The sequence below is a fragment of the Lactuca serriola genome, chromosome 9, assembly GCF_051521515.1.
Source record: "Lactuca serriola cultivar US96UC23 chromosome 9, Lser_US96UC23_V15, whole genome shotgun sequence".
Classification (NCBI taxonomy): Eukaryota; Viridiplantae; Streptophyta; class Magnoliopsida; order Asterales; family Asteraceae; genus Lactuca; species Lactuca serriola.
The window spans coordinates 205,726,207-205,743,375 of record NC_136416.1 but is presented as its reverse complement, the minus strand read 5'-3'; the positions used below and the strand labels follow the sequence as shown (position 1 = coordinate 205,743,375).

General features: G+C 33.8%; 1 protein-coding gene and 1 long non-coding RNA gene across 2 annotated transcripts; one reads left to right on the top strand and one right to left on the bottom strand.

Annotated features, from left to right (window-relative positions):
• Positions 1-4,287: 4,287 nt before the first annotated feature.
• LOC145073278 (uncharacterized) lies at positions 4,288-5,802 on the bottom strand. The gene is made up of 4 exons (XR_013691309.1): positions 5,602-5,802; positions 5,353-5,525; positions 5,093-5,245; positions 4,288-4,624 (listed from the first exon to the last, which is right to left on the bottom strand). It is a non-coding gene; the product is annotated as an uncharacterized LOC145073278 (long non-coding RNA).
• A 2,509-nt stretch (positions 5,803-8,311) lies between these two features.
• Positions 8,312-9,694, top strand: LOC145076489 (uncharacterized). The gene has a single exon (XM_079022349.1). The coding sequence runs from the start codon at positions 8,312-8,314 to the stop codon at positions 9,692-9,694; it is 1,383 nt and encodes a 460-aa protein (XP_078878475.1).
• Positions 9,695-17,169: the final 7,475 nt, after the last annotated feature.

Below are 17,169 nucleotides of genomic sequence, written 5' to 3'. Positions count from 1 at the left end.
ATTTATATTTGTTTAAAAATATTCCACCAAGTTTTACTTTCACCAATAACAATAATCTTAATAAGACTCCTCACACAAGATATGACAAAGTACCTTTGGAATTCACTCTGCAATGTTTGTCAAATTCTAGCACATAAAGCCTAGGAAAACAAGACTAAAAGGGGGTAGGGTACTTAATTCACTCATCAAGCCAAAAATAAGTCAGAAGCCATATTCCTCACCTTCTTTGTCATTAAAGAAGAGATGCCAATACCAATAACACCTAACCCTTTTAAGAACATGACAATATTCTTCCAAGGACTAGCATAAAGGTTTGACCAGGTATTAAGAATAAAACCGCCATCAATCCCATGAATCGCTTTAATTATTTTTAGGTGAATCACTAATGAAACAATTAAGGTAATCCGGGTATATAGAACACATATGACGAAAGAAGCTCTGAAGGTTTTCATGAGCTAATTATGGTGTGTATGTTGGGGTTTCTTCTTCAGCAATTTTTCTCCCACAAAATTCTCATGTACTACAATAATAAAATGTTTTCAATATGGCTTGACATCTTGAGCTTTAACAGAAATATTCATTATTAATTCGTTTTGTTGTGCGACACATGAAGTTCATGGGCATATGATCAAACACTGATCGATCAGATGATGCATCACCATTTACATAAATCTTGTGCATTTAATGCGGCTGATTTGGTTGTAATAAAAACTGGGTTTTTGTTTTGATTTTGATAAATATTAGATTTTTGTGTATTATTGCGTTTTTCAATTTTGTTTGATGTATAAAATGCACATTAATTCAAGAACATAATTGAAGTTGAAGATGATATGTATAGATAACCAGAAAGTCCATCACGTCTTGAGCACCATGACACTTGTGAGATTAATTTTGGCGATGTCTAAAGCTGGACATGATTGTTACAATAAAAGGAAAAATACTATTTTAGATTTAATTTGATACAACTGAAACTGTTGGACTAAGTTTGAAATATAAGTAATATTATATGGACTAGAACTGTAGTTTACGATTTTTTACCTTCTTTCAATCATTATAGAATATGTGCATTTGCCTGGTACCTACCATATTTGGCAAATAAAAGGTAAATTTTCGCATGCCATTTATGATATGAATTGCTTTTAGGAACACGTATTTTTTAAGTGACATTTACCAATATTATTTTATTAATTTATAACCGTAAAACTACGGCTACAAAATTAATTAAACTTTAATAGTTAGAACACAAAATTATTAATAAATTATAATCGTTAATTTAAATAAATATGTGAAATTATATTACCTTATAATTTGTATTAATTTTATTTTAATTTTTATTCCATTGTTATTAATCTATTGTAATTAAAATGAAAATTTTAAAATTTGAAATAGATGATTAATATGTTGACAAGTGTCGTGCATTAATTAAGAAGTTTAATAAGGAGACACATGACAAAAAAAGAATAAAATGTATATTAATTAGGAGGCCTAATATGATGACACGTGTCAAAAGGAGATTAAAACTATTCTTTTATTAGAATAGGGATTTAAAATTTAATAGCTTGAAATTTTTTTGACTAATCACAAAAACATACCCACAATTTTCTAGTTGGTCGGGTTGTAAAATACGAAACTACTCCTCATATAAAACCCTTAAATATTAAATAAGTTTCCAAAATGCTGGAAAATTTCGTAATTTATAAGGATAATTTAGAAATTGTAAAAATAGTTTGGATGTTTTAATAATAGTTTCGAAATTGCAAAATTAATGATATTTTTTATTTCTGAAAAATATAGTTGCTTTGTTAAAATAACGTTTGCATGTGCTTCACTTTTAGAATAATAGGCTTAGCAACAAATATGTGGCCCGTCGTAAAACAGTACCATCAACAAGAGACCAGACACAGGTTAATGGCGGAATTTTTCTTGATAAAACGGTGATGAATTTCGGACAGCTTACCAACAGATTGTAGATTGTGTCTAAATTTGAAGTAGCAATTGAGTACTTTGAATAATACTGGGATTTATATATATGTACACTTTTAGAATGGGTATTGAATATTTTTGGGAAATTACTCAAAGTCTAACGAACTACTGTTTGGTTTATATTTGGTTTTTTCTTTTTAGATCATATAAAATCAAATTTATTGAAACTGTCTATATTTTATTCTTGTAATCGATTGCTGCATGTTAAAAGGTAAAACATGAACAATTTAAACAACTTATTATATACTGAGTAAAAAAAATGATTAAATATGAACACAATTAAAAGTTTTTTTAAGAACCAATATTTGTATGATAAGTTGCAAAAAAAAATTCCGGTCAAAATTTTTTAAAACTAACACCGCTACACTATCATTAGATAAATTTATTTTTTATAAATATGAACAAAACCAAAGATCCACCCTCACTTTAATAATTGAAGTTTTTCTTCTATAATCATTTTTTATAAAAAAATCTTAATTAGATAAAATTATTACAAAATTTAATCACTTAACGAAATAAATACAACTTCAATTTGTGATTTGATATACATTAATCTGAAATTATATTTATTTTGTCAAGTGATTCAATGTGGAATAGTTTTATATATCTATATATCGAAAATGATTATAGAAAAATATATGTAAAATATTAAAATAAGGATGGATCTTTCACTACTTCATAAAAGGAATTCAAGTATTAAAAATTTTAAATATAAAATAAGAATGATGTAAAGAAAGACAAAGAAGAAGAAAAAAATAATAGTTTTCCTGATTTAAAAGGGAGGCCCAAGTATAGATTTAAATAAAGGTAAAACTAGTAATACACATATATAAATTTGTATGGATGGATTAAAAGTTGATGTGGAAAATCACTCCCCTTCATAAATGTTACAAATATAAGTAATAATAGAAAACTTGTCTTATAAATGTAGAAAGGGTATATAGTTTCGAGTCCTAATATCACAGCAAGGTTCTTCATTTTGAAGTTGAATAGTTGATTATCAAGTTTATTTCGGATCTGCATGTTGTTCTTATAATGGTTGGCTGAAAAGAACTTTTCTATTGTAGCAAGAAACAATCGAGGCCTTGCACTACTACAAAAAAGTAAATGGGACCCTTTAGAAAGGACCCGGTTTTGAAAAAAACGGGTTTTATTAATAAGGAAATAGGGGCTTTTCATTTATGACCCGGTTTAAAATAAATAACCGGGTTTTATACTCTTGGACGACCTTTTTCTCGAATTCATAGGCCCCACTTAACAGCCAGACTTTTTTTACGGATGAATGAGCAACAACTTGTTTTATGAGATTAAGTTTTATCACCAATGACAGCTGGTTATTCAACTCCCTAATTAATCTCAATTGATTATGTATAAATCCATATAAGTCACCTGGTTTCAATAAACTACAAATTTTATATTCTTTTCTTTAACCATTACGTCTTTTCATTCTTTGCACGTTCCTGGTTCACCATCAAATTTTACTTCAATTTCTAAAGGTATTATGATTATTATTTTAATTATGTTACATTTTTATTTGAAAAGTTTGCATTTGTAAGTTATATTTTGTTAAAAGGGTTCTAGTTTTTATAGCACAGGATCACCACTTTGCACTATTTTCACAATATCGATTCATCATCACTTTCTTAAGGTATTGTGATAACTCTTTTATTTCTGTTGTATATTTATTTTATAAGTTTGCATTTAACTCCTGAGATCGAGTAGTTTTGTTAAAATATTTCTATTCTTTTATATAACAGGAATGCCGTCAGAAATCAATTGAACCACAAAACACACTTTTCTAGCTCGATCTAATCTGCACAAGTAAGGTAACATTTTTTACCACTTTTAAGCAATCGTTCTTATTATTCTAGATTTTATTTAATATTTTAGGTACGTAATACATCGCAATAAAACTCTGTTTGACATAATTACCAAACTACCAACACATCACATGACTACTTTACAATGATATTACGATAATTTGAGGGTTGTCTACAAAATCTCATATCAAATACAACAAGACAAGGTATTGTAATGATTTCACAAACATCAAAAAAACGAGTTTAAGTCAAGAGAATCAAAGTCTTTGGTTTAGTGACTCAAATGGCCTTTAAGATTTAGAATCTAAATTGATGCAAGAGCCTACTGAAAAAGTTTTAAAAAATAAATTAAACAAGTTTACAAATTCCTGAAAAGATATTATAATAAAGTAATTAAAATGCATTATGTGTTTGAAAATCCTAAAGAAATCTACATGATGCTAACTAGAGAAACAATATTCAAACACTTTGAAATTTATACATGTAAGCAAAAAGATGAGAAGAGTGGCAATTAAGAACCACCAAATGGTGGAAAAGTCTACAAAAATTGGTCTTTCTCATAGTTTGTAACTTGTATTGCAGTAAAGTTCTTGTCACTTTTTATACTAAACAATTCAAACAAATAATATAACTTTGGGAATTTAATAAAAAGCATAAAAGTCATTACTCAAACAAACAATATAACGAAGCAAGACACAATGAATAAATTGGAGAAAACACAGCCTGCAATTAATAGCAAATGAATTAACCAAAATTATTTACCTCTTCATGATAGCTAGTAGTGACAGCAAAAAAAAGTGAGTGCCCCATTACATTTCAGCCTACAATTAAGTACATATATCAATAGATTAAAATAAAATATGAACCATGAGATGATTAACGAAACAGACTAATCATTTAAAACAGTAAAAATTACTTTTTATTTGTTTTGCATTGCTATTATTGCACAACTTTTTTAAACTTCTTTGTTGTAACATGACCAAATGAAAGTATGGTGCTATAAATTTATAAAAAAACAAGTAAAATGAAACTACTTTGCTATTTTTTCAAATAACCCTTCAAATATTTTACCTCAAGAGTCTTGGAAACCCACAAGGGGAAATCACTTTTATGTGCTTTCATCATTCTCTCCAGCATATTTGATAATAAAAATTAAAAAGTATAAGTTGTAAAAGACAAATCTAATATTCCAAGTTGAACAGCTCTAATAAATATGTTTTACTACATCGTAAAAGACGAAAATGCCCTTCGATAAGGACAAAAGAAAAGAAACTTATGTTGTAATTTACCTTACGAATATCATCAGGAGGTCTTTGAAAAACATTTTTCTGCTCAGATGCTGCAATGCTTGACTGCAATGGTAGAAGCCATTCCGATGCTACACCACGGAATTGGTAAGAAGCAGCTAACTTGTCAAGCAATGTGTGAATTTCAGAAACTCCCTGTTGCAAGTTGCAACAAATAAATTTATCTTATTCTTATACTTCTATATAAATTATCATACAGAAAATCATACAATATAGAATATAAGATCAGTATACAAACTTACCGGTAGAAAGACCAGTATTACACCCTCAGGGTAAGTTTTATCAATGTGACAAATCAGGTCCTCAAGAAGATCGTAATCAATAACATCTTCATTCACGACTCACCGGTCCACCACCTATACGGCACTGAGGGTGATTGAGAATGAAAATACAACCATCGTTCTCTATTTTTATTCTGCAGAGAAAGAGATTGAGATAGAAACAAAGAGTTATTTATAAGCGGTGGTCAATGAGAAGCAGAGGAGATGTACCCTAGATTTTGCGATGATGACCATTCGACTTCTTACCGAATTCTCCAATCAATTTCTCTTCTTCCAATATTATGATTTCCAATTTCCATATTCGGTGTCACTCCCTTTCCTTTTGAATTTAGATTTCCGTGTTCCAATGATCCCCATTATGTCTTGTTGAAAAATGACAATACTCTAATCTCCAAAACTAATTCGTACCCCATCACTATCAGACCATATTGAGAATTATGTGGATTTGGCTTTTGGAGGGAAATACAGAGTGGCGGGAAGGAAAAATCAATGTGAGAGAGGGAAACTAATTAGAATAATGATATCTAACCATTATAAAATGAATAAAATAAATTTTAATGTTTTTAATTATTAAATTATATATATATTATCATGGTACGTGATATGTGTCACATATTTTGTTTTATTGTTTACATTGTTATTTTTTTTTATTTTTTTTTTTGACTGTTGTTAAAAACTTTATTTATAAATTTTTGTGTTAGAAATTTAGACAATAATAGCACTCGAAATTATGAGAATTGTTATTGTCATTTTCAAATTGAAATATTTAAGTGGTATTTAATTTAAAATTTGATTGAATTGATAAAAGAAAAAAATATATTAATTGTTTAATCTAAATTGTGAAAGTAAGTATATTTTTTATCACTTTTTAGGAAATCCATCGTATATTTGCAACATCCATTTAGTAATTTAGTTAGTATGATGTACATTGCATATGCTTTTAGATATTTACTTATCCAAAATTAATGCAATAGAGTTTAATTTTTAGGATTCTTATTTTAAGACTGTTTTTTAAATATTTTGTCTCGTATAGTCAATTATATTAATATTTTTTCTAGTATAGTGATTTTATTAAAATATATATTTTGAATTATAGATGGATCGTACTTATTGGATGTACGGGATGAAACGTTCAGACGTTAGATACTTGGCATGTTTGGCCGATTTTCTAAAAGTTGCAGAGGAAAATCGGGTGAAAAAGGGAGAATGTTACGTATGGTGTCCTTGTATCGATTGTCATATGTACACTGATTCTACAAAAATAAAAGAACATCTGATAACTCGTGGGTTTATGAGTAACTATATGTGTTGGTCACGACATGGTGAGACATTGCTCGATCAGAACACAAGTTTCTCATAAATTAACAATGAAAATGATTTGAATGTGGATTGTGATAATGTGTCTGATATGTTGCATGATTGTGAGGATAATGTTCCTGAGAAGGAATATTATGACGAATTTCAACAACTGTTTGACGAGTCAGAAAAACCATTGTATACTGGGTGTACAAAATTTACCAAACTTTCAACTGTGCTCAAATTGTTTAACATAAAAGCAACCAATGGTTGGAGTGATACAAGCTTCACAAGTCTACTTAAGATTTTGCATGAAATGCTTCCCAAAGATAACGAGCTGCCTGTTTCATTATACCAAGCAAAAAAATTAATTTGTCCAATGGGATTGGAAATCGAAAGAATACATGCATGTCCAAATGATTGCATGTTATATAGAAACCAACATGCGGACCTAGATAAGTGTATTATATGTGGTACTTCCCGGTATAAGAGGAAAGCCCAGATGGAAGAAGAAAATATTAAAGTGACCAAAAAAGGCCCACCTGCTAAATTATTTTGGTATTTTCCAATCATACCAAGATTGAAACGGTTATTTGTGAATGCCAAAGATGCAAAGTTGCTGAGATGGCATGCTGAGCGTAAAATAGACGATAAGATTAGACATGTGGCTGATTCTCCTCAATGGAGGAATATCAACAATGATTTTGAAGAATTTGGTCAAGAGATTAGAAATATTCGATTCGGACTTAGTTCAGACGGATTTAATCCATTTGGAAGTCTGAGTAGTCGTCACAGTACATGGCCAATACTACTTTGTATCTACAATCTCCCACCTTGGTTATGCATGAAACGAAAATATCTTATGATGTCATTGCTAATTCGAGGCCCAAAACAACCTGGAAACGACATCGATGTGTATTTGGCTCCATTAATAGACGATATGAAAATATTATGGAATTCAGGCGTTGAAGTGTATGATGCATATATAGGGCATAATTTCCAACTCAGAGCCATGATTTTTTGCACCATAAGTGATTTCCCGGCATACGGGAATTTATCAGGATACGGTACAAAAGGGAAAAAGGCATGCCCTATTTGTGAAAATGACACACATTCATTGTGGTTAAAAAACTGCAAGAAAACTGTATACATGGGTCATCGAAGATTTCTTCCACATAAACACCAGTATCGTAGAGAAAAAAAGGTCTTCAATGGTAGAATCGAGAAAAAAAGGCAAGAAAACCATTAAATGGAGAAATTTTATTTTCCCAACTTGAAAATCTAAACATTGTGTTCGGTAAAGTAAAAGGTATCTTTTACCAATACTATTTGGAAGAAGAGGTCTATATTTTGGGATTTACCATACTGGAAGCACTTGCAAGTCCGACATTGTCTTGATATCATGCATATAGAGAAAAATGTTTGCGAAAGTTTGTTAGGGTTATTATTGAACCTTAAAGGGAAGTCTAAAGATGGGGCTAGCGTTCGAAGAGACATGGTAGCAATGGGAATTAGACCCGAGCTTGCTCCAGTTGAGAATGTTGGGAAACGTACGTATTTGCCTCCAGCATGTTATACCATGTCCAAGGATGAAAAATAAAAATTTTGCCAATGCTTGCATAGTATGAAGGTTTCATCTGGCTATTCTGCTAACATTAAGAAGTTGGTGTTGATGAATGAGTTAAAATTGGTAGGTATGAAATCCCATGATTGTCATGTTTTGTTGACACATATGATTCCCATTGCAATTCGTGGAATACTTCCAGACCGTATTCGACACACGATCACAAAGCTTTGCTTGTTTTTTAACATGATTCATTCAAAAGTTATTAGCCACGAAGAGTTGGATTCATGGCAAAGTGAGATTATCATGACTTTATGCCAACTCGAGATGTACTTTCCACCTTCTATTTTTGATGTAATGGTTCACCTGATATCTCATATCGTAAGAGAAATAAAGGTTTGCGGTCCAGTTTTCCAACGATACATGTATCCATTCGAGAGATATATGAGTGTCTTAAAAGGGTATGTAAGGAACCAAAATCGACCAGAGGGTAGTATTATTGAAGGATATGCTTCAGAAGAGGCGATTGAATTTTGTACAGAGTATCTTCAAGGTGTCAAGAATATTGGCATTCCGAGATCTCGACATGCGGGTAGACTTGTAGGGACCGGGACAATTGGATTGAAAAGACTCGTTCCAGATCGTGAGGAATTTCATCTTGCACATTTTATAGTGTTACAACACATGACAATCATTGCTCCATACATAAATGAGCACAAAAGAATGCTACAGACGAAGCATAAAAATAAGGGCGAAAGATGGTTGACTATCAAGCATAACAAAACCTTTGCAAAATGGCTGGAAAATAAAGTGAAAGCAAGTTATGACGGAGAAAGTATGGATGAAGTAGTAGTGAGTTTGGGAAATGGTCCGCAAAATCTTGTGGCAACGTACCAAGGCTACGATATCAACGGGTATACATTTTACACCAATCGACAAGATGGTAAAAGTACATTTCAAAATAGTGGAGTGACACTAATAGCCTCTACAATGGAATTCAGTGGGGCTAATCACGAGGAAAGGTGCATGATTGCTAAAGACTCTTACTATGGTGTCATTCAAGAAATTTGGGAATTGAAATATGATTCCATCATTGTACCCATGTTCAAGTGCAGATGGGTTGACAACCAACGAGGTGTTAAAATTGACAACGATGGTTTCACTATTGTCGACCTTTCAACAAATGGTTATGCATCTGAGCCATTCATTTTAGCCAAGCAAGCCACCCAAGTATTCTTTGTTGAGGATCCAAAAGATTCAGGATGGCACATTGTCTTGCACGGTAAACGACGTATACTCGGTGTTGATGATGTCACAAATGAAGAAGAATACGATCATTTTGATGAGCTACCTCCATTTTCCATTGGTATCCCATCTTCGGATGATAATGTTGATGATACCACTTACTTAAGATTTGACCACGACGAAGGATTATGGGAATGATGACATAATACACTTTTAAAAGGTAACAACCTAGTTATTTGATTTGAAACAAACAAAATTCATTGTAAAGTTGCTATTATGATCAACATATTAATACAATTTGTTTTATTACAGGTCGAACAACAATGAGATAAGAAGATGTTCTTGCTCATTGGATTTGTTTAGAGAAGATTTAATGTAGTTAGGCTTTCAGTTTAATTATTTAGGTCCAAAAACCCTTTTAATTTTGGTTTGTATTGAAATGTTTTTTTAAAAAAATGATTGTTCTTAAGTTCAAATTAAACTAACTTTGCAACATCCCAAAATTATGATGAAAAAATTTCATTTTTAATTCAACCAAAACATTAGTTATCTTTAAGTCAACATTCAATAATTGCTTATCCAAATATTCAATAGTATTTTTATAAGTAAACAATTATTAGAGTAGAATCCCAAAGTTATGATGATGTGGAAACGTGGTGTAACATCCCAAAAATACAGGCCAAAAATTTCATTTTTAATTAAGTGATTTGCAAAACGTTTGTAACAAAATATCATTCGACCATATCGTTTAATAAAAACATGTCTCGTGTTAGTAAACCAAAACGTAGAACATGATAATGTCAGAGTACAAATACCAGAATGTCTCATAGTGCGGAAAACAAAAGCGTGTGTGTGATATGCCGCTACCGTGCCAACTTTTTCCCCTTGGCTGAAGAGGTACTTGAAACAACAGCTGAAAACCGTAAGCACGAAGCTTAGTGAGTTCCCCCATCGTACCACATACCATATAACCACATAACATACATATATTGTCAGGCATATCTGGGTGCCCGACCTACCCCTTCAGTCCTCTCGACCGGATACCGACTAGCATATCTAGGTGTTGGCCTCCCCTTTGCTACACGTTAAATTGCTAGTTTCGTGTGCAGATACGAGGGGTTTCTGAAGTCCTTTCAGAACATAGAGCATAAACACATGGAGTTTGAGGATTTAGGGATTGAAAACCACTAATTTGGGACAAGAAGGGAATCTAATGAACTAGTGATCAAGGTAGGAACTTTTCTACCTGAATGGAAGCCTCTTGCAGGGTAGATGTCGGATCTACTTCCCCTCCTAGCACTCTTCCACCACCTTCTTCCTCTCTTAAGCTTCAAACTTCCTTCACAAGGCCAAAATCACTCACAAGGACAAAAAGGGGCTAGGATTTCGCTCTACAACTCTCCAGGAAGTGTTAGGGACAAGGGAGGCCGAGTTAGTGTGCTTAAATAGGGTGCAAACACCCGGGTTAGGGTTTTTGCCCAAACAGGGCCTACTCGCCGAGTCCGGGAACCGACTCGCCAAGTCTGAGGCTCAGACCCCGCATCTCATCCCGCTTCTACTCGGTGAGTTGGTCCTTCAACTCGCTGAGTCCAAGGCAAAATTGCATAAATTACGAAATATAAATTACAAGGAGTACGTACCAGGAACCAGGTGCTACACGTGGGTGGATGCGTTGTGATATAGTCGGGCCCTTCCCTTTCGAAGCGAAAGTACCTGAAACTATAACCATAAAAACCGTAAGCACAAAGCTTAGCGAGTTCCCCAAAATACCACATACCATACAAACCATTGGGCATAGCCTGCATATTAGGCCCAACACACCATAATGGGCCTAGCCCTGCCAAATCATTGGGCCTATCCCTATCATACAAATGTAAAAGTCACAAAGATAGTTAGCACGTACATAACATACAATGGGCCTAGCCCGTCATACAAATGCCCGTCATACAATGGGCCTAGCCCGTCATACAATGGGCCTAGCCCGTCAAGGATCTTAACTAGTGATCAAGAAACTAACAATTGAATAAGATAAGAACGGAGTAGGAGATGAATTAACCAAGCTTTGCACACGTTAATATCGAAAAAACGCTAGGTACAACTTAGACAATGGCCGTAAACTCTATCGACTGACAACGACCTCTATAACAAACTCAGACACACCCTATATAGGGGAAAGGCTGGCCGTAACAGGTTTACGACCGTAAACCTGTTCACGACCGTAAACAGACTATTGGCTATAAATACTTCCAAACGACTCTATTACATGACAAAATACCCATTAAGACCTATACATCAGATAACCTAGCCCAAACCATAAACTAGACCCTTCATTTGCAAGGCTTAATGGGACCAAAACCTTAATACAATCTGTAATAATCACCCAAACTCATGCATGCACCACAATAACTCATAAAGATGACATTTTATGAACAAGAGACCTCCCGAATGTCAACATCCAACATACAAAGCTCTTGGAGTAGTCCATACTCACAATGATGACTTTAAGGACCCAAAATGAACCCAATATACTCCTTAAACTAGATCTAACACCTAGAGTCATCAAGATAAAAAATTTATACCTCCAAAAGATAGATCAAGGTGCACAAAGGTTGGATCCAAAAGCTCCAAGCAATTCCACACTTTTCCAAGAAGCTCCTTCTTCTTCAAAGATCACCAAAATGCATGAAATACCACCAAAAGCTCAAAAACCACTCAAATAGGGGCTAGGGTTTCATTTATAAGGTTTAGAGAGATGGCGGCTGAAGATAATAGGGTTTTTGGTGGTAAGTTAAGGAGCTTAAACAAGGTCCAAGATCCTAAATTAGGGTGTGGGTCTGACTGGAGTAAGCACAACGTACTCCCTAGAACACTCGCAATCACACTACTTAGTACGCCTCACATACTCGATTAAGCCATAAAATCACTAAAATTCCGAAGGCTATAACTTCTTCGTTATAAGTCCATTTTCGACAATCTTTGTATCCACGAAGAGGTAATGAGAAGCTCTACACTTTTATCAACTCATAGTTGCCTTAATACTTCCTGAACGAAAATCCAATTTCCATAAAAGCCCGAACTAACACTTTACCGAAATACTATTTGGCTCCAAAACACAAACCGAACTCCCGGATCATCCAAATTACATTACCCACACCCAAATTGGTCTAAATCTCTTTTCATCAAAGGCTCGAAGCCTGATGATACTCGGTCTTCGGGTCACCACCCTACATTAGGAAATGATTCGAAACAGGGCGTTACAAACTTCAACAACAAAATAAATTTATTATTAACCTATAAGCAGAATATTATTACATTATTTTTTAATAAAACTAGAATATCAATAATATCTAAAAAATATCTCTATTAAATTTCATTATATTAAAATTTATATTATATTAAATTTTATGAATGTGACATAAATTATGTATAAGAGGGCGTTTGGAATTGAAAAGTTTCAAAGGAAATGGAAGTTAAATCATTTACAATTTTAATATCCGCAAACAAATATTCTATTGATTTAGTCAAATTTGATATTAATTTTATGCAAATATGGGGAGTTAAGAAAACAAGTGTATACCAATCGAGATTAACATTATACATTAGGCATGGGGAATTAAAAAACAAGATTATATTAATGGTAAATGGACCTTATACGTCACCATTTTCCATCACACGTTATTAATTAATCAAAATTTTGTTTCCATAATGAAAATTAACCATAACTACTTCTTGTAAAACAAATCGGTTTCTACGTACTTTCTACCATCAATCAACCACGTTGTGTAATGGAGAAAAATTACCGCCATTAATTTTCGATATCCCGCCATTTAACCCATTATGCGTTTTTTAAGCTCCTCTATGCTACTAAAACTCAGAAACCACCAGGTTAAATCCCCAATACAGCAATACACACAGATAACGCCAATGCTTAGCTTCATCACCGCCATAGCCAGGAAACTATTGAGGTATACAATGAATGATCAACCACAACAGCCACTGCAACCACACGAGAGAAAAAAGAGAATAGCCACACAACTAATTGACAGTCAAGAGCCACAAGAAGTTGATTTCAATCATTTTGGTCTGCATTATGGGGATAAACAAATTAAGTTCGCCAATGAGTGTGGAGTCCTCACACGATCGATGATTTCTATCAATTATCGAACTTGGAAGAAAGTGCCGCAGGGTGAACTTGAAATGTTGTGGTTAACGATTAAAGTATGATATCTAAGACCTATTATATGTGTTTTCATTTAGTCAGAATATGTTATTAACAGTTAAAATTTTTACTTTGACATAAACAGAGACACTGGAATATTCAAAATAATAAACGCAGAGGTGATGTGCTTAAAATTTGCAACACAGCATGGAAATCCTACAAGAAGAGGCTCATACGTGATTTCATGGCCAGTGGAAGAGATCCAATTCCAATCTACCCATATCTAGACCCTGATACATGGAAAACCTTCAAAAAAAAGAGATCTTCAAAGGAATTTCGGGTTTGTTGGACTTTAGTTCATCTGATTCTTATGATGAAATTAATTATTGTAATGCAAATGCTTAAATTGTGTTACCTCTGTTTGCAGGCAATAAGTGAGAAAGCGAGAGCCAACGCGAAGCTTCAAAAAAAATCCTGGACGATTAGGTCCACATGGGTATCGGGGTAAACAAGCTCAGTGGGAAAAAGAGATTGCATCTGGAGGGTTGTCGGAAGAGTTAGCATCAGAATTGTGCAAGATAAAAAGCCAGCGTTCAAAAGATTTTGTCATGGGTAGGCTATCTAAAAATGAGTCTGGATCATATTATGCACCACCCGACATGCAAGCAACAGTGACTAAGTTTGTAAGATAATTTTTTATTCTAAATTTTGTTATCATTTCTATTGTAATAATTGAATTCCAGTACATTAAGAAATCATGGTAAGATAAAAGTAAACTAACCATCAAATATAGAACTCTAGATCAATGGGAATTATCTATCTCTCAACTAACAACTTAAGCATACATCAATGTTTTGTACTGGTAATTCCTAGATATCTTTGTTCCATTCAAATGTTGATGTTGGATTTTATTCTAATAATCGCATTGCCTATGTTAACAGGCAGAGGTCGAAAGTCAGATATCCCGAGGAGATTGGGTCCCTGAACCTGGAGAAGATTCGTTGACAGCAGTGTTAAGAAGAGAGCATCCCGGTCGGACTAGGGCAGTTGGTCACACTGTTGGCTTGAGAAAAGCCATGCACGGGATAGATAAAAAGAAGAGGGTGCTGCTAGATCTGAGGTTCTTACACTTCACAGCTTCTAAGAAAGGTATAAAGCTTACACCTTTCTCATTATTTTGTATAGATCTCATGATTTTGTGAATATAGGGTTTTTCAACCCAAATATGAGGACCTTGAGTGTTTCATGCTCATTGAGAGTGTTGAACTTTAGATCTGGACCATGTGAGGTCCCTAGAGTCCAAAAGTCCCAACTTTATCCAACCATAATAGTGATCTTGAGTGAAAAACCCTTTTGGGGTGTTTTTTGGCATTTTGAGCCCAAAATATCATGCATGAACGTAAAGCATGTGAATTTACATGATTGATGAGCCTTAGGAGTGTAGATCCAGAGTTTAGGGAGGTTCTCTGCCTTGAAAAACGACTGAATGAGAAATGAGTCTGAATGGACTCGCCGAGTCAAGGAGCCGACTCGACGAGTCGGATGGGTTTGTCCCGATGGTTTTGATTGTGCAGCAACTCGGTGAGTTGAGCCAGACTTTTGAGTGGTTCTGTGGATGGCGAGCAGACTCGTCGAGTCCCATAAGTGCACTCGACGAGTAGGGTCAACATGGACTGTTGACTCGAGTTTGACTTCTGTTGACTTAGGGTTTGGTTAACCTTGTCTTTGGGAAAACATGGAGGGGCAAAATGGTGTTTTCCCACTTCAAGAAAGAGAGGGAGATAACTTAGTAAAATGTGTAATTTAAAGAGTTAATTAGACATAATTATCTTATGTGATTAGGAGGAGGCTAGACTTGGTGATTCGTGTGTGAGAGTATTCATTCACTTAGCTTACTTACGAGGTGAGTCTTCTCACTATACTTACCAAGAGTGGTATCCTTATGTGATTATCTGTGTATTGTAATATTCTGCTTTATGTCTTTGTGATTATTGTTGAATATTATTACTATGAGTTTACTGTGTTGGGACCAGAGGGTTTCACTGAGACACATTGACCGGAGGGTCTTATTAAGTTGTGGCCTAGAGTGGCTAATGAGATGTGTATGGTATTTTGGGGAACTCACTAAGCTTTATGATTACCGTGTTATGTGTTATGTGTTTCAGGTACTTCTAAGGATCACGGGAAGGCGTCAGTTTGATTATACACACACACCGGAGATTGTTTTATGATTTAGGGAATCCTGGAGTTTTTATATACTAATTTCTTTTGAACATGAGTTTTGGTGAATTGACATTGTGGCATTTTATGGTTAATTATTAAAATCAATGTGTTTTGAAAGTTCAAAATTTGGTTAAAATTTTCCGTCGTTACACTGTCATTTGTCAATTGTTTATTACTGTGTTTCATTTTGCATGTTTTACTTCCCGAATAATTAGATTATTCAATTGTAGTTCTTCGTCATTACAAATCAGAAATCGAGAAACAAAGTATCAGAAAATGAGACTGATTCTATTCCATGTCATTTTTCCACATAATATCTTGCAAAACGGAGGATTATATGATCACTTGTCTTAGGACACACTAGGTTAGAGTTCATCAGCGGCTTTGAGAGCCACAATTTGCTAATCAGTTTTTGAAGTTATACTGGAAACTATTGTTATTAGACTTATCCAAGTTGGAGACTGTTGGATTAGGTGTCTAAGTCTATAACTATAATAGTATATACTACAATTGATAGTAGCACAGTCCTTTTGGGTTGCCTTCATACTAGCAACTAGACCGGATGACCTATTGAAAAAGAGGAAGAATTTATTATTTGATTAATAAATTGAAAGGAATGATACATTAGTGTATTATGGAAATAATATATTAATTGGAAATCATATTATTTAATTAATAGTTAATCATAAATTAATTGGAATTAGTTTTGGAATTAATTGAATTAATTAAAAGTGCAGGGGTTGTTTGGAAATTTATTGATAGTTGAGGAAAAAAGGTCTAGAACCTCCATAAAGAGGCTTGGACGAAAATTTCTAGGAAGGCCCTAGAATTTTCGTCCAAGGGCTATGGGATGGAAGGTTGTGGGCTGCTTGGTCCTTAAGCTAAGGAAGTAGGGTTTCCTCTTAAAACCCTAGCTTTGACTCTAAGTCGCCTCACTATATAAGGAGCCTCACCCTTGGTATTTTGGCCACATGAAACCCTAAGAAGAGTGGCCGAAAATTGAAGCTTCCTCCTCCTTTCTCATATTTCATTCTCTTGCTAAGTGTGTTTGTGATTCATTAGAGGTGTTACACTTGTGCCACTTGCTCTCAAGTTTCAACATCTGCAAGGATTTTGGATTGTTATTACTACATAACAATCAAAGGTACGTATCATAACCCTTATTGTGTAATTTTCGAATATTTACTAGAGATCTAGGGTTTATACATTGTTGTTCATAATTGTATGTTCAATTAGAGAAGACATAGATCTTATTTAGGGTTGCATGCACACACAGGATTGTATGCTATGT

Excerpts from the sequence above, each read along its gene's own strand:
- LOC145076489 (XM_079022349.1), top strand. The coding sequence starts at position 8,312 with ATGAAGGTTTCATCTGGCTATTCTGCTAACATTAAGAAGTTGGTGTTG.